Raw genomic sequence first — 26,563 nt, forward strand, 5'->3', positions numbered from 1 at the left:
AAAAAAAAAAAAAAAGAAAAATCACTGACAAAAACAAAAACAAAAAATAAATGAAAATCTCCGTACCCTCGTAGCCCCTTTTCCCGGATATATGTGCAAAAACTTGCATTGGATACCTTTTACAAAAGCGTAGGTCCAAATCCAAGCAAGAAAAATCAGTACACGTGGCAGTCACCAGAAAATTAGGTACTATTTGAATGACTTCCAAATTTCGAACCATCAAACAAAATTGAAAGCGTCACCTGCCCCAACGGTTGTTCTCTCCCTCTAAATCCGTAGTCTCTCTCCCCACTAAGTAAAGTAAAAGTATGACGCCAAAGACTGTCATTTTGGTTCCCTTCTCCACCACCTCAACTAAGTAAAAATCATAACTTTATTCTTTGCTTCTTCTTCTAATTTAAGATTTCAGTCCCTTCTTCTTCTCCTCCTCCTGCTATTTTTGGTTAAAGCTACTCAACTGTCTCACAGACTTAATTTGTTGAGAGAGTATAGGGTTTAGGGTTAGCTCAAAATTCTACATCAAAAAAATCATTACCTTTGCTTCTACTTCTACTATTACTTCTACCTTTGAAAGGGTTCTTACACCACTCCTTTATCAACCTAACGTACACGTCCAATGGGGTTTTATCAAGTTTAGGAGTATTTGTTAGACATTATTGATACTGAAACTATATGCGAAAATCTATAGAGTGAAACTGAAATACCATGCCGTTGGGGATTGTTTCGGCGTGGAATAAGAGAAGAAGGAGCTGGTCGTTAGATCAAAATGACCCTTGTATGTACAATTCTTCTACTCTGTTTGGTTTGTTTGAAGAATTTTGTAGTGATAGTTTTTCTTTTGTTGTTGTAGGGATTTATAAGCGTCTAGAATATTGGCAACTTGATGATCAAACACCACATTCTACTAAAAGACACCATGGGTCATCGGTATTTACTCTCAAGGAAATGGAGGATGCAACGTGTTCTTTTAGTGACGATAATTTAATCGGTAAAGGAGGATTTGGGCGAGTTTACAGAGGAAGACTCCGATCAGGCGAGGTATGTTTTTTGGAGTTTTAATTAGACCGGTTTTTTAACTTCAGCTCTGGCATTTGTCCAAGGTCATATACAATTTATGCACTAAATTTATTTGCAACATGAAGATTGTGGCAATCAAGAAAATGGAGCTGCCGCCAAATAAAGAAGCCGAAGGTGAACGCGAATTTCGGGTGGAAGTTGACATGTTAAGCAGATTGGAACACCCAAATTTAGTTTCTCTCAGGGGTTATTGCGCAGATGGAAAACATCGCTTTCTTGTTTATGAATACATGAATAAAGGGAATTTACAAGATCAGTTAAATGGTGGGTTTTATCTATCGTCGGCATACTTGTTATCCAAAATTTTGTAATTACTTGGAGGTTTTTGTAACTTTGTCTTGCAATATAGGAATTAGTGAAACGAAAATGGATTGGTCATTAAGGCTTAAAATAGCACTTGGAGCAGCACGGGGTCTGGCTTATCTGCATTCTAGTTCAGCAATTGGGATCCCTGTTGTTCACAGAGATTTCAAGTCCACCAACATACTCTTAACTGAGCAATTTGAAGCTAAGGTAACTTATTAGTGACAATTGATTCGACTTAATAAGAATGTAACTATATTTATGCTGTTGCTTACTCTTGTCTATTAGATCTCAGATTTTGGTCTTGCTAAGTTGATGCCTGAAGGTCGGGAAATTTACGTCACAACCAAAGCCCTCGGCACGTTTGGATATTTTGATCCTGAGTACACATCGGTAAGCATATTTTTGTATGTATATTCTTTTCAAGTTGTTTCCCAATTTTAATGATTCGTGTATGGGGCCTTTATTATAGAGATGGCATCCAATAGGTTTAGATACAAGAAGCAATCCTCATTTACGCATGAAGAGATTAACTATAGTTGTTGTCAGACATTTTACTGACATATATGTTCTCAGCCTTACCACACAAGCTCTATATTGTGTTTAAGTTGTACGCAACTCGTCCATTTTTATCTCTGCTTTGTGTCTTTACTGACACTTTATGCTAAATGAAATGCCATATTGGAGTTTTATTGAATTGCCTTCTGCTAATTTGTTGCAACCCAAGCGACTAACTCTAGCTAAATTCCGACGTTACGTTTCAATTGTTTCACTTACAGCATAGACTGTCCATGCAACCTGATTAACAAAAATTGATACAGAGATTGATATTTTTTTCCTATTGGCCTCAGACAGGGAAACTAACTTTACAAAGTGATGTGTACGCATTTGGAGTTGTTCTTCTTGAACTCTTGACTGGACGCAGAGCGCTGGACTTGAGCCAGGTGCCCACCAATCAAAACATTGTAATACAGGTACAAGATTGGTGATAACTTCCTATCAGATTCTTAATTAGTAACCTTGTCTATTAAAATAAAACATTCAACACTAACTTCTTGTTCACTAGGTGAGGCATATACTGAATGATCGTAAGAAATTGCGGAAGGTGATAGATCCTGAGATGAGTCGAAGTTCATATAACATCGATTCAATTTCCATGTATGCCAACCTAGCATCACGTTGTGTCCGTCATAACAGCACTGAGAGACCCTCGATGGCGGACTGCGTTAAGGAACTTCAACTTATTTTGTTTACAAATTCAAAAGGTCTGCGAACAGGATTGCATTTGTTCAAAATGCAGCCAAGAACAACCTGAGATATTCGTTTCTGAGGTGGGGCATTCTCAAGTTCAAAAAGGTTTTCTTTAGGCTGCATTGTGTTTCAATCAAGTATCATTCTTGATCCTTGTAGAGTATATCATGAACTAGTAGAAGTGGATGACTATGGGATTGAGACAAGAAAAGTTTTAGGAGACTGGATAATCAAGGTACACATGATTATTATTAGTAGTACTTCAGTAAGTCCTTGTTCTGTGCTATGGATGGTTGAATTCTCTTGTCGGTGTGGTATTTGCAAGACAGTTTTCTACTAGAAGCTTTAAGGAATGTTCTTCTCCTCATTATTATGGTGTGTGTGTACTTCTTGGCTTGTCAGCGGGCTATTAACCCTCAATTGTGCTTGTAAACCACTTGCTTCCATAATATGTATGGGCTTATGAGAATCATTCAGAGACGTGCAACCATTCTCTATACTTTTTAACTTCCAATGCTAACGATGATATAACATGACGCTTATCTATGGTGTGTTCAGATAGAGAGATTTATCAATTTTCTGGCTTTATCATTTATGGATCAGCAGAGCATAGAATCATTTATGGCTTTATCAGTCAGGGATTTATCATTTATGGATACATAGAATCAGTCCTATTAGATAGGACTTATCAAAGAAGACTTGTTGATACAGTTTTATGTGAGCTTCTCCACAGATTATAGAGGGGAGACCCATATGAGGTTCAGGGTAGTAACGATGTACCATACTAAAATCCAGAGTTCGTCGGATTACACCCTAACGACCTAAACAAATGCGCGACCAACTGTTAACTATACCAAAATATGAGACCCAAATACTAAAACTCACATAATACTGACTGATTACACCTTAAAGCATGTTCAGTTATCTTCACTACTATGCTAGTGACAGTTAAACTCCTATCTGGTTGATGATACTGAACCACACCTAAATGCACAGTTCACCATATTACATCTTAACGTATCTAGCACCGTTCAGTTACCTTCACCCCCAGGTGATCAAATTACATTTTATTATATAATACCAATTAGAAATTATATGTAGACACCTCTATATTCTTCTAATCAACATTCACAAAAATTTGTAGCACTATTTACAATGAGACTGATGGCCGAAGGCAAACCCAATTTCTTCAGCCAATTTTCTACCATGCAGTAACTCTTCGGCCAGTTCTCTACGATGCAGTAACTCTTGAAACCAGATAGATAATGAATGACACGTATGCTGCTATAACAACAAACACCAACGAACCAAACAACATTCCAGTCACTTCAACACGGATAAAATCCAACAGAAGGTAAGCATTTATCACCATCACCAGACCAGCCACAATCCATGCTGCCATCTACAGCAAGAAACCATCAGACATTGGTTAGGATTCTGAGGGATCAAGTTTATACAAAAGCAAAATTTAAAAGCTCGATCCAGTTAGTGGTAGCATCATTGAAACATTCAACTGTATAATCTGTTGGGCAGAAGAATCAGAATGTAACAAAGATTGCTCAATCAGGTTAACTAAATTTATTTAATCATGGGAAGTGAAACTTCATCCACTCTGATTTTGCGAAGTTCTCAACATCTCTCATGGTAAGTAGTTGCCAATATAATAATACAGTAATCTTCAGTGAATGCAAAGTAATTTTATGAACATGAGGATAAGGAAGACAAGGGCCTGTTCCCTGCAAACATTTCTAACATATAATGCTTTGAAGTTGGCCAAGACAATGTTAAAGTAACATATATTCAGGAACTCCAAAGTGGTGTCATATGTGTATACTAGGATCTTGTCGGGTAGGAACTCTTTATTTTATGACTATCGATCGCTAACAAGTTCGAATTTCTGTTATTAGCAACATTTTTGGAGGCTTTAAATCCGTATAAAGGTCTAATGCACTGGTATTCATCGCTATATTACGAAAAATCAAACACCAGAAAGATGGAGGTAACTGCTTACCTTGATACTGGGGCCAATTTTAAAGGTACCCATGATTTTCTCCTTCGAAACCAAGTACAGAAGTGGAATAAGTGCAAATGGAATTTGAACGGACTGAAGAACGTTAAGCCATTCATTCAAGACGTCCAAAGAACTTTCAGAACGGTTGAATATAAGGGCAACAATTACGGTTGGGATGATGGCACAGCTTCTCGTGATCAATGCCCTCAACCATTTTTTTAAACGAAGATTGAGAAAGCCTCCCATGATGAATTGCCCTGCATAGGTTCCAGTAAGGGTACTACTCTGCCCGGCTGCTAATAAACCAATACCCCAGATGTAGAGAATTGGAAGAAGTCCTCCTCCATACTTTTCTTCTAAATATTGCCCTGCATTAACAAGGCCAATGTGTTTGGCGTTACCTGTATCGTAGAACGATTTTGCAAACACAGTTGTCACAAACAAATTGATCATGAAGGAAATGATGAGAGCAACAGTTGCCTCAATTGAATAATAGTTCAGGGCTTCTTGAACCCGGCCTTTCTTTTCAATGTCTATTTTCCTTGACTGCACAAGTGCTGAATGCAGGAAGACATTATGAGGCATAATAACACAACCCACAACACCAACCGCTTGCTTTATCGTTTTAGAGCTAAGTTTTGGAACCAGAACACCTGCAAAGATAACAAAATTCAGTTTGCTTTCAGTTGTACAAAAAAGAAGGAAATAGAACAAGTTTATGCTCACATACCAATCAGAAGTTCCTTTCCACTAGGTTTGGTTTCACCAAACATCCAAGCAAATGAAATTGCCATTGTTCCAATAAGGACAGCAAAAACAGCTTCCAATTTCCTCACTCCATAGTTCTCAAGAAACAAAAAGAAAAAACTGTTCATATAACCAACTGCCACAACTCAGAAATCCATCTTAATGAACTAAGCAACAAAAAGAATCAAATCAACAAAATGAAAATTTTTAATATGACTTATTGATTAGTACTTTTGTATGGCAGGACATAAATTTTGATGACCAAAACATTATTTTAAAGCAAGTCTAGATCAATCATTTTACACCTTAAAGTCCTATGGGGCAAATTTTCAATATCATCCTAGAAGGTTTTATTTTTTATTCTTACACTTTATATTGTGTTTGCACACTGCACATCAGACTATGACCTGAGTTCAAAACTTTTCAGTATGTAGTAGTTACTGTGTGTGTCTGTGTGCCCATTAGACCTCTGAGATCAAAATTTGTCCATACCCTACTTCCTACTCATAATTTGAAAAATAAAATAAAATAAAAAATGAAAGTAATAACAAGGGGTTTTAAAATCTTACCAATCAGATGCAGTAATGAGAACACCAACCCAAAGAGGCAAGTAACCATTACTCAAAATCTGAATAGCAATAGCACTTCCAATAACTTCTTGAATATCAGCACCAATTAAAGCCAATTCAGCCATAACCCACAACAAAAGACTAACCCATTTAGGATATTCTTCTCTACATAATTCAGCTAAATGTTTACCAGTAGCAACACCAAGTCTAGCTGATAATAACTGAATTAATAACCCCATCATTGTTGCCCACATTAGTAACCATAATAACGAATACCCAGCAATAGCTCCTGATTGTAGATCTCCTTCTAAATTCCCTGGATCTAGAAACCCAATACTCATTAAAAAACCAGGTCCTGTAAATAACCACAGTTTCTTCCATGAAAATGGTGGTGTTACTGAATAATCTTCGATTTCTAATGATTCTATTACTACCATTTCACATGATTCATATGCCTTCTCTTCTTCATCTTCTTCAATTTCTGGGTTTTTTTCAGTCACTAATAACAAACTATGTTCTTCTTCTTCTGCTACTACTGCTTTACTAAATTCAGAAGCCATTATTGCTGAATTACTGTGATTTGTTTCTTTTTCTCTCTAAGAACAATTTATAGAAGAGAGGTGATCAACAATACAATAAATTAGGGCTTGCCGAGTACATATGAGGGACCTAACTTATTTGCGTACTAGGATTCAACAATGTCTTGTTTTGATTGTAGGGTAGGTGCGAGTCGTTTTCCACGCCATTGCTTAAATTTTCAGAGTATGGGACCTGCTGGGTGGAGAATGAGAACATGACATGCCCCTATGGTTTGTCTCTCCCTTCTGCTCAGTGACTCGATCTCCATTTCTGTCGTTATATTTGTTCCAGCAGACTTGTAAATGGCCCATGGGGTACTAGTTATGCACCCGTGCTCATTCGCCTTGCTTTGTTTACAAACCACTTGAGGGCCAAGTCTTGACACTATTAGTGGGTTAGTCCACGAGTGAGTTGGAGGGAGTTTAATGTATTTTGAATTTTGGGGATTTGGAGGGAGTGTAAGAGAGTATAGGGAGTTTGAGAGAGTTTGGTGTGTTGAGTGTATGGAGTTTGAGAGACTCTCCCAAAATCTCCACTTTTTTGAGAGATTTGGAGTGAGGCAAAAATACACTATAAACTCCCCAGAACTCCCAAAAAAAAAAAACTCCCTATCATTCTAATTTTTACCACTAACGGGGAGTTTAAGAGTTTCTTTGAAACTCCCCCACGACTAACGGGGTTCTTTAGGGAGTTGGGGAGACTCTTCTAAACTCTCCCACGACTAACGGGGATTTTGAGACTCACTCGAACTCCCTCACGACTAACGGTAAAAAACACAACTACACCCAACTCCCCCAACTCCCTTGAGGACTAACACCCTGTATATTTATAAGAAGAATTCTATTATTGGGGGCTTTAAGAGCAGTTCCTATGGAATGAACAAACTTCAATGTTTGTTCATTTTGATCCCACTATGGACTCAATAAACATGAAAAATGGATGTTGAAACCAATAAATTTGTTGGTTTGTCCATTGAGTTGGAGGATGTAGCGAGCATTTGATGATAGGCTGGGCGAGCTTGCCTCAAACGCTGGCGTTGGAGACAAAACCGCTGGCGTTTTTCTGGCAGTGTGCGTTCTTTACTTAATCGCCAGAGCTTATCCTTCCAGCGCGCGTTTGTCATAGAAGCGTCAACGGCTGAATCTGGATGGATAGAAACTCTTGCAATCTAACAGCTATAATTTTTTAGTTCTATAAATACTCCTCATTTCAACTCCAAATTCACACATTCTTCACTCTCAAATCATCTACAAAAATGCCTCCCAGAGTTCTTGGTGTTAGATTCACTAAACAAGAGGATTTAGTTATTTGTAGAGCCTTTGTTTTTCACACACAAGATGTTGTCATGAGTAATGTAGCCGATTCGACGTCGACTTTCTAGGAGAACGTTTACAGAATGTTCACCGCTGAAACTGGGAACATCCATGGGAGTGATTCTCATGGATTGCAGCATCGTTTTAGTGTAATTAGTATGAATATATTGGAGTTCGTCGCCCAACTAATGGAGAATCACCAAAATAATCTCAACGGTGAAGCCGAACATGAAGTGTTGCCCATAACTCTAGCGATGTGGCAAGCATCTCACTGAGGTCGTCCTTTCGACTTCCATGCTTGTTTCAACATTCTTAGGATACTCAACAGATACGATCCCTACATCGTCCTAGGAATTCCACCACCCGTCGAGAATTGACGCCTATATATTAGTTGTTTTAATTTAATGTATTTCTTGTATTCTCATGTATGATGTGGTTGTTCAATGCAGTGTGTTTTTATTTATGAAATTGATGGTGCAATGTTTAATCGAGGAAAAATTTAAATTACTTATGATATTGATGGTTTTAGATAATCGTAATAACACAAAATAAACAACAAATTAAATAACATAATACCATAGTGAATCGATTTTTCCTTCAACTTCAATCAGCCCACTCCACCAAAAAGTACTTAGCACATTCCCAGACAGGCGCTTAAAGGAAAGTCGCGCGGTTTTACTACCAACGCCAACGGCTACATTTCCAACGGCTCGATTTTCTTTCTCGACCTATAAATTCCATTCTTCACATCTCCAAAATCACATCTTCTTTTTCTTCTTCTTTTATAAAACTCTTAATCTCTCTCACTCTGCAGAAATTTCTGTTAGAAATCGTGATCCATAGTTTACTGAAGAAGAGGATATAACTATATGCAAAGCATATTTTTTTCATAGGGTAATCACTGGTATGGGCTTTCAAGACGGTTCTTTTTGGGAGAACGTTTTTTCAACGTTCGTTTCACTGACGAGAAACCCAGGAAACCAAGATGCTCGTTGATTGCGTGCTCATTTTCAATCTATTAGGCTTACAGTCCAGCCATTTGTTGCTCTGGTAATGGAAATCGATCGAGAAAATTTCATCGGTGTAATTGAAGATGAAGTGATCCAAACAGCTCTTAATAATTAGGAGGAAGCTCACGGCAAACCTTTTCGTTACGAAACGTGTTTTAGAATTCTAAAATATGGTCTATCTCAAGCACATTTGTACTGCACTCGAATGCCGCTCCCGATCTTTACAATGGAAGAAGATGTTACTCTTGTTCGATGTTGGATACATAGTTTGATGAGACCAGTGAACAGTGATTGTTTCTGGGAAAGAGTATTGGGACATTTTGTAGCATCGCGGACCAAAACCATAAGAAACAGTAAGAGCCTAGAACTAAGATTTGCATTCATCACTAAGGAAGTCAAACATTATACTTAAGTTTTGTGGATGGTTCACCGTAGCTATTCTGGATTATCCAACGAAGAACTGGTGAGTATCTTACCTTTGTCCTCATTGATCAACTGCATCATAAATATCTGAACTTGTTGTTTATCTGTTTTGCAGAAAACAATCGCTCAGACCAAGTTTACTGAAGAAAGCGGAAGAGAGTTTAAGCATTTTGAATGTTATAAACTCTACAAAGAGAATGTCGCTGGATTTGATGTTTTTGTTGTGGTTTATTAAAATGTAGTTTGATGTTATTTGCAAGTTTAAATTGTAATAAATTTCGCTTAATCTGGAGTGGAAATCTCTATTTTAAAATCTAAATATTTTCATTCATTGATGCCAATTCTTTTACAAGATATAAACTTAGAAAATAATAAAACGTACTAAACAACTTCAATAAAAATCGAGTATAAGTTTTGGCCTCCTGTTTATCTTCATTTGACGTATCTTCCATTCAACGCGCTCTTTGACAGTTTCGCCTTTGTTTTTGAATTTTTTGTTGTTAACTTTCAAAACTGGAGCTCTTCTTTGCCTTTTAGCGGAACATTTTCTTGTATCAACTTCAAAAACTTGCACTTCCCTCTTACAATTTTCAATCTTTTTAAAATTTCCACATATCTTAGAAACGGCAGCTTCAAGTTTTGCATCGCAAAAAAGTATGATCACCTTTTCGGCCATTGAGAAATAGATTTTAGAAGAGAAAATTCAAGAGAAGTGAATTTTGGTGTGAGTAAATTGTTTGAAATTGATGGTAATTTATAGAGGTACAAAGTTAATTTTGAATTTTAAAAAACTACCCATTGGCGTTTTTGCTACAAACGCCAGCGTCATATGTTAAAGCGTCGCGTTGAAGTTTAGAGCTCCAGCGCTTGTCCTACCAACGTCGGCGCTTTACCTACAAACTCCAGCGTTTGTCTGTCGCTCGCGCGCTTAATTATCTAACGCCCTGTGCTTTACCATAGTGGAAAAACCAATTTAGCCATCCACCTGGTTCAACAAAGATATGGGTTTGTTCATTCTCATAGGAATTTCCCTAAGCCTTTAACCATTTTGGTTTCAGACTTAATAGGATTCTAGTATCCTGAATGTGTATATGGGGACTTAATATAAGTAAAAGTTCAAAAAAAAACTCTTCCTCTATAACTAAACCGGCCATGTCTTTTGCTTTTGATTAGTTTAGAAGGTGAGATTAGAAGTTAAGATTTAAAATTGTGTTTCGGAAATAGTTTATGACTGGGAGTTCAGCTTCTCCCAACCTTAAATCATCTCTCACAATTGGAAAAATAGGATTTCCTGGTCATAATTACTTGTCTACATTTCCAAGCCGTATATAGTTATGTTTTCCGGAAAGAAAATTTGAGGTCGGGTTTACGGCCAGATATTTCCAACCATAACTCATATTTACGGTTAGGAGTGTTCATTTCCCAGTTGTATGTCATACTTACAGCCGGGAGTTCTTCATTTTCTATCTGTAATGTGTTACGGCTGGGTCGATATTATTTCCCAGCTGTAACTGCAAAAAGGATCCAGATTTTAACGTATTTTAACGGATTAGAATCAACAAAATTGTAACAGGAGTTAAGTACGAGGCTTTCTTGACTATTTTGATGATTTTTTTTGTCATATTCTTTTGAGTTTTTCAAAAAAAAATCAAGAAAAAATTGAATTTCAAAATATAAATCAAATCCTTAAGTTAATTCAATCACTAATCTTAATTAGTTTTGTAAATCAAGTTCATTAACTAATAAGTCGAGGGAATAGTATCATTAGTAAAAATAGTTGGATAACGGTTTTAGGGATTACTATTTCACGATTGTGAGCGCCAAAAACTCATCAACCGCAGCCGGTTTCTATTTTGCAGTAAATTACGTAAAAACTTCAGCTTTATAATAATTTAGCACCCTTAGATAACGATATTTAATATAAAAATCCAAGTTTGAAATAATTTAGTACCCTCCGATAGTAATATTTGATAGAATTTTGTATTGTAATTTTTCTCATGTTTTCTCTCGCATATTTTTATATAGATAAGAAGCGAAAGCTACTGTTTGTACCCAAAAATTACTCCTACGTAAAACAATATACTGTCGAACTACTTTCTTTAGGTTCGGAAACCAAAATCGTACAAAACGAGCCTAAGCCAAGACAATGGTCGTTCACGTTTTGCTTAGGTTACAAAGAGAGAAAATTGCTTGATATTAGGGGAAGGAAAGCAAAGAAATTTGAGGAAATCAATAGTGATTGAATTGTTGTGTGTAAGGTTATCGAACTATAAAAGAAGTAGGGCTTGAGAATGGTAAGACTGTTCTATTTCCTGAACAGAAAAAGGCGCCTATTTATAGTTTTAAAGAACACACATTGTTTCCTCATAAGTAGTGGAAGTCGTGAAGATATGGAGAGATGGAAATAGTTCAGGTAATGGTAAAGTTACTCCCATTATGCCAGTGAAGTTTCCAGAATCTTGTAAACCATTACTCTATCACTCCTTTTAACGCTCTTAACCGTCACTACTATTTGTTACTTCTTCATCACGGGGTGTTTCCACGCTGCATGTTGTTGTAAACCACCATATCAATAGCCTATGGAATTCCCCCCATATAACATGCTTTGATTTCTCGTAGGAATTAGTGGAGTCATGGACTACTTCTTGTATCGACTAAGTCATAGCCATGGGGTATTTCGACTCAGTGCTCAGCTCTCGATAGGTTGTCCTAGTTTGTTATAATAACATAACTTAGATTCATGGTTCATGTGAGTAATAAGAAGTTTGTCGTAAGATAGAATTATCGATAGGCTCACGGCAACTTAACATTCCCATGACATATTTGTGGCATGTTGATCATGCTAGTCACAATAGTGCACCTAGGTGCCATAAGCATATTTGAAGTGTTGGCAAGGTGTTGGGACATGATAGCGTTGGCCTCGGTAGACATTGGTCAAGTTGGCTTGGGAGGCCAGCTAATGTTGTTGTCCTGGGACGCGGCCAATGTTGTCCTGGGACGTTGAAAAATAGCATGGGACGCTGGCCAAGTTTCCTTGGGACGTTTGGTGGTGCGGGTACACGAACCAATGTTGTCTTGGGACGTTGGATAATGACTTTGGAAGCTGGCCAAGTTGCATTGGGACGTATGATGGCGCGGAATACTAGACAATGTTGGCGTGGGACGCAACCAAGTTGACTTGGGACATTGGCCAACATTGGCATGAGACATTTCCAATGGGATGCGGCTAATATTGGCTTGGTAACTTATCTTACCTACTTAGTCCAACATCTTGGCCATGGCCATGTGTGGTTGGTGTTGGAATTTTGTTAGTACCCTGGAGAACACTTTCAAGGAATTCAACCGTGGAAGTTCTGCGACTTGATGTGATGTTCAATACAACTTCGTACTACATCGTATGCTTCTAATAGTATTTTTATTCAAAAAATGGCATAGAATGTTATTCTGAATATTTATAATTTGTATCATCAGTATACAATAATTATTACATGGCAACTTGTATGTTCGTGGATAAAATAACGAGAGTTCGCCGAGTGAAGCTCTGAAATCTTGCAAGCATACACATCTATATGAAAGCTACGAGGTCAATGTTGTCATTATATGGATGCGCACTCTCAATTCTATTATGGAATATATATATTGTAGAAGTACGAATCTATAATTCTGATCTCGGGTCAGGAATTCATACATATTTATTTCATGCTTTTGCAGCTGGGAAAAAGTGATATTATAATTTTCTCCATTGTCAAAAATCCATCATCAACAATTACTAACAGAGATTAGATAAAACAGGTACGTCCCACATATAAGAACTTTAGTTTCTTCCTCCATCCTTAGGTAGTTGCTGTATGTCCAGGAAAGTTTCTAGTTTTGATAAACTTACATATCACTTTTCCAAAAGATTTAGGACCCAAAAGCTGATCGACTTCGGAGTTGGTCGTCCAAAAAAAAAAAGTGTCCCTCCTTGAAGAGTTCTTTCTGATTTTGACTTGTGCCAAGCAAGTCGAAACTTTTGCACTTCAGTTGAGAAGCCTACTCCAAAGCATCTTGACCAGTTATGTAATCTCCTTCCTCTTTTCCATGGGATTTGAATCCCCTTATTCTTTTGCCAATAATTTGTCCTAGGAGCAAGAGCTATGGAATTAGTGTTAAAAACACTTATTCACTACCAAATCCAATGAGAGACTAGTTGAAAGAGGGGTTTTCGTACCATGCGAAAGACAAATTTATGCACTTTTTTGTTATTAAAAAAAATCCAAGCAGCTAAACATTAGACGCTTTCCTTTTTTTTATTGAATTTTTATTAATAAAACTTGAGTGGGGTCCATAGTAAAGAGTTTGAAATGTATTAAAATTTTAAATAATTCTTGAGATGCATATCTTCAGCCGCTCAAGGAGTATTTTCTTCAAGCGGCTGATTTCAAGCCACTAGGTATACACTGTCAAGCACTTCTTCACTTGAAGGAGTGTATGAAAAATTTTGGTCGATGGGATGAGTGTTCTTATCCCATAGTAGCATCTAATTTGGTACTTTTTGAGAACACTCCTTCATATTGAATGAGTGTTCTCATTTCATATCCTTTGCTCTAAAGGACCTATAATAGACACATCAATCCATGTTGGGCATATGTTTCTATCGTAAACAAATAAAAAATCAAAGAGATATGCAAATGCACATTCTGATTGCAACTTTCATAGGAGAAAATTGTCCTCTTATTGACACTCCTTAATTAGAGTTCAAGGCTAGTGGTTAGATGCTTTATAATTTGCTTTGATGTGTGCTTAGGGAAAAATGTACTACGTTGACATACAAATTCATATATGGCATTCCATATGTAATAATAGATAATGATGCTCCAACGCAACAACTGTCTAGTACAGTGGTAAAGGCACTCCCTTTCGTCTATAGTGCGGGCGGGGGTAGGGGGATCGATTTCCAACTCCCATTTTCACCAATTTTCTCTATGGATAGAGCTGAGATTGGATCTTGTTGATGTGATGGCAAATTTGTTAGAAGTGGGGCTAGTCCAGCTTGATAGGTATGCTCAAGGAGTCTACCTAGTTGTATCGTATAAAAAAAAAATCTTATCTAAGAACCAAACTGAGTCACTCGAAAATTTCTGTTAAACCAACTAGAACGCTAGTCAGTCAGGGTGTTGAAACGATAAGTTGAATTCTCCATATTTAGAGAGCATTGAGCGTATACAACCCTAGCAAAGATGTCGTTCATTAAGGAATGTTCCCAAGTTTCTTTTATTGTTCCAATGTTCCTTCATGTAACGCATATAGGGTCAATATGATTTACGAAAGTAGAAAGAGTACCATAAAAAGGTAGCATGTTATTGAGGACCGGTTTTGGAGGGTGGCAACTTCTTCTCCGGCACAAGGAGACTACTCTCCAATTGAAATTAATTACGAAATATCACCTAATAAAATCTCTCTTTGAAATATACTCCAAAGATCTGAGAGGATTTATTTTGGGTTGGATTTGTAATATATGTTCATACTAATAAGGAAATATCAAATATTAAGAATATGGGACTGGTTCCTAAACATAACTAAAATATAAGAAATAATTAGGCGATTGTGTGGGTGTTAGAGCACTGCTCGGTCGAACTCGCAAGCGTTCCTATCTCAAGCTTGTTTGTCAAGTTTAGTTTCCAAAACTATAAGTCTTGATTTCTAGTCTACTTATAGCTATGTCTCATATTAGGATAGAATGTGTATTTGAGCATTAGACTTCACGGCGTTGATCGATTGAAGAGGAAAAACTACTAAGGGGAGCTTGTGGAACTTTATCAACAAAAGGTGTGGAGACTTGAACTCATCTATCACTCAGAAGTCTATTTCTATTTTATCTCCTATTAAGACAAAAGTTGTATAGCTATATAGACTTTACATTATACACATTTGATATTTCGAGCTGATTTTAACTCGCTTAAATATTTCTCGAAATATGTGTTGGTAAGCTTTCGCTTTAACCAAGTTCATCTTATATTCTTGCCGAAAGTCAAAAGATGATCATGTGAAAATCGCCAAGTAACATCTTACATGATTTGTGTGATACAATCATTTGATGTAGACTCGGAATGTTTCATATTGATATATTGATCACTTGAAAATTGCTTTGAAGCTAATAGTTTGTGTGAGACAGCTATTCCCGTCTTCCAAGAATGTTTCAATGATTAAGATGGAGTTTAGAACGATTAAACATTGATTGGATAACGCACAGTATGCGTACTTGTATGCTAATTGTTGCAAATTATTCAAATTCCGGGAGCCATAGTATGCATACCCGGATGCGTACTGGTTTGATAGTTGAAGCCCGGGAACTTAGTATGCATATCCGTATGCGTACCGGCTGAAAAGTTCAAGTCCGGGAATTCAACTGAGTTTGGTCACGTACGACAGTATGCGTACCCCAGACCAAGTCTGGAACTTTAAGTATGCATACCTGTTTGCATATCTGAGTGGGTTGAGTTCAAAAATCGGTTTTTTCATGAACAAATACATTTATATAATAAGGAATGCAATCCTTTGCAAACCGTGGCTATAATGTTCATAAATTAATTCGAGTGAATAAAAATCAATTTTGCTTCAATGGTGTCTTGTATACTTCTACGAGAATATAAACAATTGAACAACTCCATAACTAGTTTGACTTGAGTCATTTGAACTAGTTGTAATTAAGATGAACAAGGTTGATATGAAAGTGTTCATATGGCTAACTTAGGCTAACTATTGCTGAGCCAACTACGTGCACACGTTTAGGTACGGTTACTCATATCTAAATGAAGTCACATTTAATTTGTGTATAACAAGCTAAGTTCGATCTAACGGTTGAAATATATTAGCTTGACTCTAATCAGGTTTTCATCTAACGGTGAATATTGAATGCTTTTTTACCAAGGTAGCATTTATTGCAAACCCTGATTTGAAGACTATATAAGGGAGAACTCTAGCAAATGAAAAACCTAATCCCCACACCTCATGTGTGATACTAGTTGCGACTAGAGTCAATTCTCCTTTAACCTAGGTTTTTCCTAAAACCATTATAGGTTAATGAGTTAAAGACTTCATTGGGATTTTGAAGCCAGACCCAATTATTTTATCTGTAGTTGCGTGTTCTAATCTTACTTTAACCTATCGTATTAAGTATTATCTTCTCTAAGATTTGCTCGAGATTTAATCTCCGATATGTAAGATAAAAATTAGTCACAAACATCTTCATCTCATCGTTTGTGATTCCACAATATCATGTTTTTCTTCCATATGATTAAGATTATTGTGAGGAGATTGATATTACTAGGCTGTTCTTCGAGAATATAAGTCCGGTGTATCAATTGGTTCATGTTCACCTTGATTTATCAAAAGACGGAACAAAAAATCGTAGGTATTTCTGTGGGAGACAGATTTATCTATTCAATATACTTTTCTGTGTGAGACAAATTTGTTTATCAAGTCTTCGACTTTGAGTCATAGCAACTCTTAGTTGTGGGTGATATCAGCTAAGGGAATCAAGTGCGCAGAATCCGGCGTGGTTCAAGAGGCGTAAGGAACGCGACTGTACCTTAATCAGTGTGAGGTTGGTTAGGGCTCAACTACATCCTAGTTTGAAGTTAACTTGTAGTAGGCTAGAGTCTGTAGCGCCTTAATACAGTGTGGTGTTCAAATCTGGACTAGGTCCCAGGGTTTTTCTGCATTTGCGGTTTCCTCGTTAACAAAAATTTTGGTGTCTGTGTTATTTCTTTTCTGCATTACATTTTTATGTAATTGAAATATCACAGGTTGTGCGTAGTTCAATCAATTAGATAATCCAAACTTTGGTTGTTGATATAAATTGATTGACACTTGGATATTGGTCTTTGGTACCATCCGAGTTATTTCTCGTATTAATCCGGCTCACAGATTTCTATCTGTTCGATTGCAGATTGATTTGAGAAATTGAGATATAACTCTTAGATGTATTTTACTTGATTGAGTCTGACTGTCTAGTTGATTCTCTTGAAAATATATTGGAGTTAGTCCATACATATTGCCTAAACGAAATATTGGGTGTGGTTGTTAGACCCCCGGTTTTTCAGTGGGTGTAACTAAACTTTAGAAAATAATTACAGTATCAAATTCAATCGAGAAGTGGAAATTAATTCCTATTAATTACGGAGGTTTGATGTCAGTGGGTCGTTAACTGTAAAACCTAGTAAGGATCGTAAGGTTAATTTTTATTAATACAAAAATTATAGTTTTAGCAATCTAATTTATTTCTCTCCTCTTTGCGTCAAAGTTCTACATTCTCGTTATATGTTAAATTTTATAAGTATTTGATTTTTCTAAAAATGATATATGTTGTATGTTGGTGATAGTGGTACAATTGCAATATGAATAATTCTGTAATTGACATAGTCTCTTTTTGGTTTAAATTTTGTTAGTAAACATGATAGTGTGTACCTATTTTCGGAAGAGAAAAAACTTGCATTAAGAAATAATAATGTTAATTAACTCATTAACCATTTAATTAGTAGAAATAATATTGTCATCCCCGATATAGATTAGGTTTTATCCATTCATATGCTCACACGAGTCACTTTTCCTATTTCCTAAATACTAAGTTTTTTGACTAGCATTAGTCCATTGTACATCACTTTCCAGATCCAAGAAGAGTTGTCATTGTAGATGGCATGAAAAGAGTTCGCATTAGGGTAATACTTACCCTTCACGGTTTTTTCCTAAATGGTATCAAGTTGTTGAAAGAATCTCCGACCATTAAATAAGAGATAAGTTCATCTTATCAGGATCCTACCGTTACCCCATTTTTACTTGCTTTTACTGAGTCTAACCCAACTTCGCATATACACACCTTTGGATACCCCTGTTTCCCCCCACCAAAATTTCCTGATTAACCCTATGGACCTCTTGGTTATTTCTTTAGGAAGGATAAAGTTGATCATGCAGTAGACATGGAGGGATTCTAGCACTGTTTTTGCCATGACACATCTACCAAGAGAAGATAAATATTTTCCTCCCCATCCGTTGAATTTACCATCCATTTTCTGAATTAGTTTAACAAAACAAGTTATTTTGGACTTGTTATACTTATACTCTAATTTGATTTCCATAACCTTGGGGATATTTATTATATCTTTACTAAGGCTAATTTGAACGTGAGGAGTGGAAAAAATACCAAATCCAAAAAAGTTTATTATCAGGCAAGAATTTTACCATAATCCTTTAGGACCTTGAAGAGGCTTTCATTAGATATATATAAGCATTACTAAGATCAGGCAATCATCTGCAAAAAGCATATGACTAAATAGGAGGCAATCTTTATTGATCTTGAAACCAGAGATTATGCCAATACCTTCGGCATGGGTGAGAGTGATAGAGAAGAAGTTCATGCAGAGAATAAAGAATCAAGGGGGCATAGGGTCCCCATGCCTAAGTCCTCTAGTAGGTTAGAAAGGCTTACTTGGGACACTATTGATAAGAATAGTTGAGGAGATAGTACTAATACATAGATGAGATTGCACCAGATTTCACAAAAGCCCATTCTTTTAAGAATAACTATTAGGTAGTCATATTCAACCCTATCAATGGCTTTAGACATTCTATCTTGAGGCCCATGACGTGGGTTTCGATTTTCTTACTTTTTTTCCTCGTAGCTTGAATTATCTCATGAGCAACAAGAATGTTATCTCAGTTGAGTCTGTGCTTAACAAAAGCGGACTGATAAGGAGAAATCAGTCTACAGGTGAAAGGTTTTAGCATATTTGTAAGAAATATAACATAGACCTATAGGTCTATAATCTCCAGGATTAGATGGATGGAGAACCTTATGGATAAGAGAGATGAAATTATTATTTAATTGATTCAACATATGACCACTTCTTTTCCCACAATAGACCAATATTTTTTTTTTTAAAGGTTGGGAATCCATCGGACCCAGTCTAGAATTGGGGAGCATACCAAAAATAACATCATGAATTTTAACCACAGTAGGACATGACATTGAATGGTAGTTATCATCATCAGAAATCATATAAGAAACAAGATTTATAATACAATAGCTTAAAACATGAGCAGAAGTGTGCGCAAATTTTAAAAATGAACATTTAAGCAATTGAAAATACTATCTTTACCCTTTACCTAGTTATTATTGCTATTATAAAGTCCAACAATTATATTTTTCATTTGCCAAATGATAGCATTCTCATGGAAATAGTTAGTGTTTCTATCTCCTAGCATTATTGGTATTTTCATTCCTTTTTATTTTCCACGGTTTCTCTTCATAATCGTGCATCTTTTTTATTTCATATTTAGTAGCTAGAAGTTGAGGATCATTAAATCTAGATCAGAGGAGTCATGATGTTGTCATTTTCTGATTTGGGAGGATATGTTGTTCTGGATGTTTCCAAAATTATTCATGTTCCATAGTCAAATATCATTCTTAACAAAGGCTAGCCTATTAACAAGGATAAAAGCATGGGATATCTGCATTCTAGTAATCTAGGAATCATAAACCATAGATCTACATTTTTGTTCATCCTGATAAAAACGAAAGTATTTGAAAGGTTTGAAACCTTCACGAGAAGGAATATTCGTGTTTAGAAAAATCGGGGAGTAGTTTGAGCTTACGTTATTTAGGTATCTAACACTGGAGTTTGGAAATAAGATTATCCAGTTCTCATTAGCGAAAACCTATATAATCTATCTTCAATGGAGTAACCCCTGAATGTGGGTTAGATCAAGCAAAAGGAAATTCTATGAATCCTAAATCTTTTAATCCAATGTTGTTGACAAAATTGTAGTATTTCCTTATTTCAGTTCCATTAGCTTGGATTTCTTCTCTTGACTTGGTGATTTTAGATAAATAATGAATTTTTTGGGTCACATGTGGTGATAGTGATATGTCACTTGAGTGTGCTGGACTATCTGAAGAGAGATGGCTATGCCATCCTTAAAATTAGACTTACCACAGAGAGAACTAAAAATGGGACGTCGATCATATGCGTGAAATGGTATAAGGAGAAATTTCTTTTGTGCGGTACGATGACTAGAGATTTGGAGGGAAGTTTTTGCCTTACTATAAAGAATATTGCTTTGGAGATGCTAAGCATTGACCCTGAATGGAGCACATGGGTCAAATATGGGATGCCACATCTATTACCGATGAAGGCATGTGTCTCTCTCTTTAAACTGGTGACTTAGTATTAGAAACAAAGATTCTTTTTGTGTCAAGGGAAGTATGGTGCATGCCAGACAGAGTAGAAGAACATTATAATGGTTGTTTTTGTATGGCCAAATAATTGATCTGCTCAAGACAACATTCATAAATGTAAAGGAAAGAGAAGAAATAAGGAATATGTAGTGATCATATTTGGTAGTGTATATAATGAGTTGTATAAATCTTAGCCGGGTGTATAGGGATACGATGGGGGTTTTGAAAAATGGCATAATGCATGACCCAGACGTATAAACCATAGCGAACCATAATGTATCTCAACAAGTGTTGTCTTCTTTGAATCTGTAAAAAATAAATTAAGATCATTAATGTTACATTTAAGGTCATGCAAGTATGTAACCAACTAAAACTCATGTTAATGGCAGTACCGCGGAAATATAAACGATGGGAAGTGTCTAAATACACTTTTAGCGAAGAGTAATGCTGATTTTTGAAAAATTGCGTATGAATTTAAATTAACGTGGAATGCCAAGGGACGAGACATTTGACCATGCTCCTTAAATGGATATTTATGGTTAATCTACCCACTCTATAAAATAAATATATAGAGATAATAGCACCATTAGCGTTAATTATACCTAAATAGGGAATGAATTCTTCGGAGATTAGAAATTCTAAAGATGGCTGAATTGGGTAACAATGTAATGAATGAATATATTGAAGATCAACCAACTATTTCACCATAAATATATAATGGAAAGAGAGGAGTTGAGGCGTTATCAAGTCTTGATATTGAGAGACTAATTCCTTTTGTGAATCAAGAGTTGGAGAGAAAGAGAGAGCAAGAGGAACACGAGCGTCTGAAGATTGAGAATAATGAGGAATTTCAGTAATGGGTGAGGAAGAACGACGCAAGAGGTGCGCGAAAGGCAAGGGAGAGACAAGCAAGACTGGATAATAGAAGGTGTTACTGGAGAATGACGAGAAGTGCAACAAAGAGTGATAGAGAAGAAGAAGAAAAAAGAGAAAATGCAGATGTAATTGAAGATGAAGGAGATGGGAGTGAATCAACAACGTTGAAAAGAAATCGATAAAGGCCGCGATAGAGGTTGATAGACAGAAGCATGCTGAAGATATGATGTATAGATGTTATTTAACAAAGAAGAAACTGCCTAGAATTTTCGCTCGGACCATATCAGAAGCCCTAAACATATATTTTGACGGTGAGGAAATACTCGGGTTAGATATTGATGTAAATCCTGTGACTCTAGAGGCTAATAATAGTACCATGGAATAAGATGCTGAAGGAACTTATGGAAATGAGGAAGAATACGAAGATGAAGCTTATGGCTCAAATGCTTCAACCAGTAGCGACGACGGCCAAGACTTTTATTACGAGGATGAAGATTTCGAAAGTGGTACGAGGATGATCGGTGGTAATCATCTGAAGAGGATGAGAAGCACTCTTGGAGGAGGAAGTCTGGAGACTAAAGTCTAGCATTCCTTGGACTCCTTCGTGAAAATGAGCAGGGGTTATTCTTATTCTTATAATTGTTGAAATCGATAAAGGTACTTAGTATCTCGATGTCTTCAGTCTGCAGGATAGTAATCATGTTGGTTTTTGCTGGTGTTGGAAAGAAGTTGTTAGTATTGTTGGAGATGGAAACAAGCAGTTTTTGATGTTTATGATGGTCTGTCGGAAAGGTTCAAGTGGTAATAATCTTAGTGGTAATAGGTATGTTGTTTTGTATTTGTTTCGTGGTTGTAAATTCAAATTTTGGTGTAAAATTGTGGGTTTTGAATTTGTAAATTTCGGAATACGAAATGTGTAAGTGTTTGATGGGATAAATAAAATTACTGGCATGTTAAGTTAGATTTTCTTTGAGAGTTATGTTGGAAATCAAACTGGAAACTCTGATAATTGTAGTGGTTATTGCTTAGGCTATTTTGATGTTTGATTTTGAAAATATGGAAAAATTGAGTTATTGGATATGTGGATCTTGCTAAGAAACTGAAAAACGTAGATGAACAATTTGATGATTAACGTGTTAATGAGTTGAGTTTGAGGATAATTTATAACCAGGAAATTACATATTCAATGAGGAAGAATAGAGACTTGTTTATGTCATGATGACCAAGTTGAGTTTAGGAATAGTTCATGACTAGGAAATTACATATTCAAAGAGGAAGAAGGGAGACTTGCTTGTGTCACGATGACCAAGCAAAGTTTTTGTTAGTATGAAATTTGATATTGTTACCACCGAGAAAATAACTGCATATGCGCTCTCAAATTTAATGGTATAGCAATAGTTGTTGTCTCTCCGGCCAACACAATGTTCTCTGCACCGACGAGATATTGGATGTGAGTTTTCTTATACTAATGCCTCGAGCTTACTTTTTTTTTTTTTTTTTAATTTTTTTTTTAGATAAGGCATTTCATTAAACAAACTAAGACCCAGAGGAATCTGAATTACAAAAGGAGTAGAGCCATCCAATCCATTGGAGGATTTTTTGATATTAAATTTATCTACTTATGTTGTGAATGACGTTGAATACAAAAAGGGAATGGCATCCCATAAAACAGTTGAATTTAAACACCTAACAATTTTTGTTAAAGTATCTGCTACCATGTTTCCTAATCTTGGAACGAAATAAAAAGAAAACCAAAAGATTATTACATAAGTGAGCTAATCGAGCTTACTTCACTGGAGCTATAAATTTATTTTTATTCTGCAACATAATTTCAAATGGCTTTTACATTGAACTAAACTAAATCTTATACAACAAAAATTTAATACTTTATAATTATGATTGTAACTCTTCGGAACAGTATTAATTCACCTAGCTAGTAGCAAAGATTACCCCTCAACCTCTTCTCTTCATTGATTCAGCTTCCCACTGTCTCACAACTTGTAGCAATATCTCATTCCATGTATCAATAGGTCCAGGTAAGCACCAATGAACACAATCATTTTGTACGCGATCCTTAACTCCGTCGGCAAACGGATTTGGGTACATATAAGGACCCGGGTGTCCGTCCGGTCTCATTAATGCCATCTTCGTCACATCCAGTGCTTCGATCCTTAATCTGTCTACTTGGATTACCTTGTTCTTTGCTTCCTCAATCTCTTCCACCTCAATGTTCCTCATATCAGCATCCATTCCCTCCAAAGCCTTTTCTCCTTCCTCAAATGGCTTCTCTCTAGAGCAAGCCCCATTTTTATCCCATTCGCCTTCAAAATGCGCAGGCGAAAATGTCGTAAGAATTACATCAATCTCGTTTCCGTCCGTAATACTCTTATCAGTTATGGCCTTGAGGGTGGTCTTTACAGCTTTCCTTAACACGTCGAAAAATCCAATCTCAGTATGGTTTAGACCTTCACAGGCATGACAACCAAGAACCGAATCATGCTCATAATAAACCGCCGGATGAAGGAACCAATGACCCACCGACAAAACTAGCATATCGATTTGTTCCAGATCTAATGCCCATCGATTATCAACGGAATCCAAGAACAATTTGTTAAAATTAAAACCAGTGTTTGATTTCTCAATCCCCTTAACAAGAAATGGTGACCAATAAACTGATACATTCACATTGTGTGAAGGAAAATGCCATCTTCTAAACTTATTATCCTCACCATTTGTATAGACAAGATCAGGAGGTGACACACTAGAAAGTAAGCAAAGTAGAGATTCCAATTGGTTTCTAGCCATTGAATCACCAACAAAAGCTAGATGCTTATTTTCAAGTAAACTAAGGAATTTTGTTGGTTCAAACCTTGGTAATTGGCATTGACTAGGCTTCCATCTCCAATATAGATAACCTGAATCTGGTCTACCATGACCCATACAGTTCTGACCATCTTTGATTGTACCACAGGAAGTGCCATTGTATAAAGGACCCATCTTATCTTCAACCCATTCTCCATTACTATAATCACAATCATTCCTCACTTCTTCTACTGCCCAAATTCAAACAAACATAAGCTATAAGAACAAATCATATATGCACAAGGAAAAGGGTTTTGTGTTTACTGATCAAAGAGTTGACATACCATGTTTAGGAGCTGTGCTGACGATGATGGGTTTACTTTGAAGATCTTTAGTTATTACTTCATTTTCAGAAAACAAATCAAGAGGGTGTAAATATAATCTAAAGATAGCTAAAGGAAGAAGAGCATACAATGCCCAAGGTAACAGCTTTTTTGTGATTGGATATGATTGTTGTTGCTGGTGGTGATGATGATCTTTAAATGGGCTTGTTGAACCCATTTCTTCTGTTTTCTTGATTTAGTTTTCTTTGACTACACAGAGAAAATAAAGAATTAGGTGTACAGAGAGGACTAGTGTGGTTCCTGGAAAAATGGGTTTCTTCTTTTATATTGGAGAGAGATAGTGAGTGGAGGAGAGATGATTTAGTCAAAAACACAAATACAAAAACAGCATCGTGAAGCTCATACTGTTTGGTTTGGTTTGGTTCGGAGTACTTGGGAAGTGGCCTACTACAACAATTAATAATATACTTTATTTCTTTCTCTTTATGACTAGTTTTCTTGTTTTTATATTGTTCTATTGTAAGCGGAATTATGTATCCATAATACCACTGTATTTTTTGTTTGCAAAAGAATCTAATTATAGGGTTACTATCATTTGGATTGTGCCTAACTGTAATCGAGGATTAAGTACTAATTATCGTCTAATTTTGACGATAAAAAATAAACATAAAAAATGAAGAACTACAATTTAGCTCCCCTAGTGAATGTATAGAAGGGACTCCCTTCTGTCTTCCCAACTATTAAGTTTGAAAAAGATATTCTCATCTTTTTTTTTCTTCCCTTTTTCAGTCTACTCGTCGTCGCCAATTTCCTGAGTTTAAAAAAAAATCCCACAAACCCAATACTTCTAATTCGTTTTTTATCATAAAATTTGAGTAGTAATCATCAAAATAGGGTGAAGACGGAAGATACATATAGTAGTTCGTTAAGAGATTTATTAGAAAACCCTAGTTTTGCTAACCGAACTTTCGTAGACGAAGAACACAAAGAACACTTCGATTAAGAAAAAAATTGTTCCTAACCGAACTCCTGAGTTTGGTTGATTCGCAAACTTTTTTTCTTAACCGAACTCCTTTCTGTATAGGCAAATATCGGGTTCGATGGAGTCGTAGTTTTTTTCTTAACCGAACTCCTCTTTGTATAAGCAAATTTTGAGTTCGATTAAGTCGATATTTTTTCAACTAAACCAAATAGAAAGTTAGGCTATATAGGCAAATTTGCGAACACGACGAACAAATATCTTCCAAAGTTCGACGCGAAAAAGGTAATTGAACTTAATAGTCAGGTGGCGAAAACTCGATTAAATCTTAGTTCGACTACCAGCGTTGATTGAGAAATTAGCCGAACAACATTTACATATAAGTTCGGCTACCTGTTCTTTGGATCTTGTAGCCGAACTGTTTTAACCTAACCGAAATCAATTTGTAAATTTTTTATTTTTAGGAATGCTTCGGCCAATTCGAGCATCATTAACTAAACTTGAAGTATCCCACGGTACGCAAAACATCGTACTCTGGTCGTGGCTCGTTAAAAAAGATCTATTTGTTTTTTCCAAAACCATCTTCTTCTTCTCTCTCTCAATAGTTCTTATTTTAAACAAAAATCAACTTATTAATTTAATCTCATCAATCATTAATTAGCTCATCTTACATTAACTTAACTCACTAATCATTACACTAACTTAATTAGAAAGGGTAATTTTAGCATTAAGGTAAATATTTGGATAAAGGGTGTTTTACTTTACTTCCAAATGACCTACTAAAAAAAATCATGGTTCCCCTTCAAAATGGAGTGGTTCCCAGAAAGTCATTCTATTTTAAATTCCTTGTTCTCTGTGAGTTGAATTATGTTTTCATAGTTTACTGCTTATGTTTGGGGAAAGATCCAACGACATAGTTATCTTTTGGCACCATTTTTTTTTTATAAAACTCAAACGTCAATAAATCTATTGATAATTTTATGATGACACTTTTCTTGTAAAGCTATATATTTTCACCAAAAATGAGTTTTGTTCGGGACATATATGTCCACAATCCACTAGTT

At 36.1% G+C, this 26,563-nt stretch overlaps 3 protein-coding genes across 5 annotated transcripts; 1 reads left to right on the forward strand and 2 right to left on the reverse strand.

Moving 5' to 3' along the window:
• Positions 1-272: 272 nt before the first annotated feature.
• LOC113319640 (probable serine/threonine-protein kinase PBL28) lies at positions 273-3,167 on the forward strand. Of its 2 annotated transcripts, XM_026567887.1 has the most exons (7): positions 277-775; positions 851-1,038; positions 1,143-1,341; positions 1,427-1,590; positions 1,669-1,773; positions 2,232-2,354; positions 2,447-3,167. In XM_026567887.1, the coding sequence occupies exons 1-7, from the start codon at positions 706-708 to the stop codon at positions 2,693-2,695; spliced, it is 1,098 nt and encodes a 365-aa protein (XP_026423672.1). In that variant the 5' UTR covers positions 277-705; the 3' UTR covers positions 2,696-3,167. The 2 variants fall into 2 exon arrangements, with proteins under 2 accessions (XP_026423671.1, XP_026423672.1); XM_026567886.1 differs by having other exon boundaries at positions 273-1,038.
• A 328-nt stretch (positions 3,168-3,495) lies between these two features.
• Positions 3,496-6,728, reverse strand: LOC113318638 (metal transporter Nramp2-like). Its single transcript, XM_026566832.1, has 4 exons — positions 5,959-6,728; positions 5,373-5,509; positions 4,643-5,295; positions 3,496-4,033 (listed from the first exon to the last, which is right to left on the reverse strand). The coding sequence occupies exons 1-4, from the start codon at positions 6,516-6,518 to the stop codon at positions 3,863-3,865; spliced, it is 1,521 nt and encodes a 506-aa protein (XP_026422617.1). The 5' UTR covers positions 6,519-6,728; the 3' UTR covers positions 3,496-3,862.
• A 16,339-nt stretch (positions 6,729-23,067) lies between these two features.
• LOC113319599 (protein ALTERED XYLOGLUCAN 4-like) lies at positions 23,068-24,896 on the reverse strand. 2 transcript variants are annotated; one of them, XM_026567848.1, is made up of 2 exons: positions 24,521-24,896; positions 23,068-24,424 (listed from the first exon to the last, which is right to left on the reverse strand). In XM_026567848.1, the coding sequence occupies exons 1-2, from the start codon at positions 24,735-24,737 to the stop codon at positions 23,328-23,330; spliced, it is 1,314 nt and encodes a 437-aa protein (XP_026423633.1). In that variant the 5' UTR covers positions 24,738-24,896; the 3' UTR covers positions 23,068-23,327. The 2 variants fall into 2 exon arrangements, with proteins under 2 accessions (XP_026423633.1, XP_026423632.1); XM_026567847.1 differs by having other exon boundaries at positions 23,068-24,427; positions 24,521-24,894.
• Positions 24,897-26,563: the final 1,667 nt, after the last annotated feature.

Source organism: Papaver somniferum, chromosome 10 (genome assembly GCF_003573695.1).
Source record: "Papaver somniferum cultivar HN1 chromosome 10, ASM357369v1, whole genome shotgun sequence".
NCBI lineage: Eukaryota > Viridiplantae > Streptophyta > Magnoliopsida > Ranunculales > Papaveraceae > Papaver > Papaver somniferum.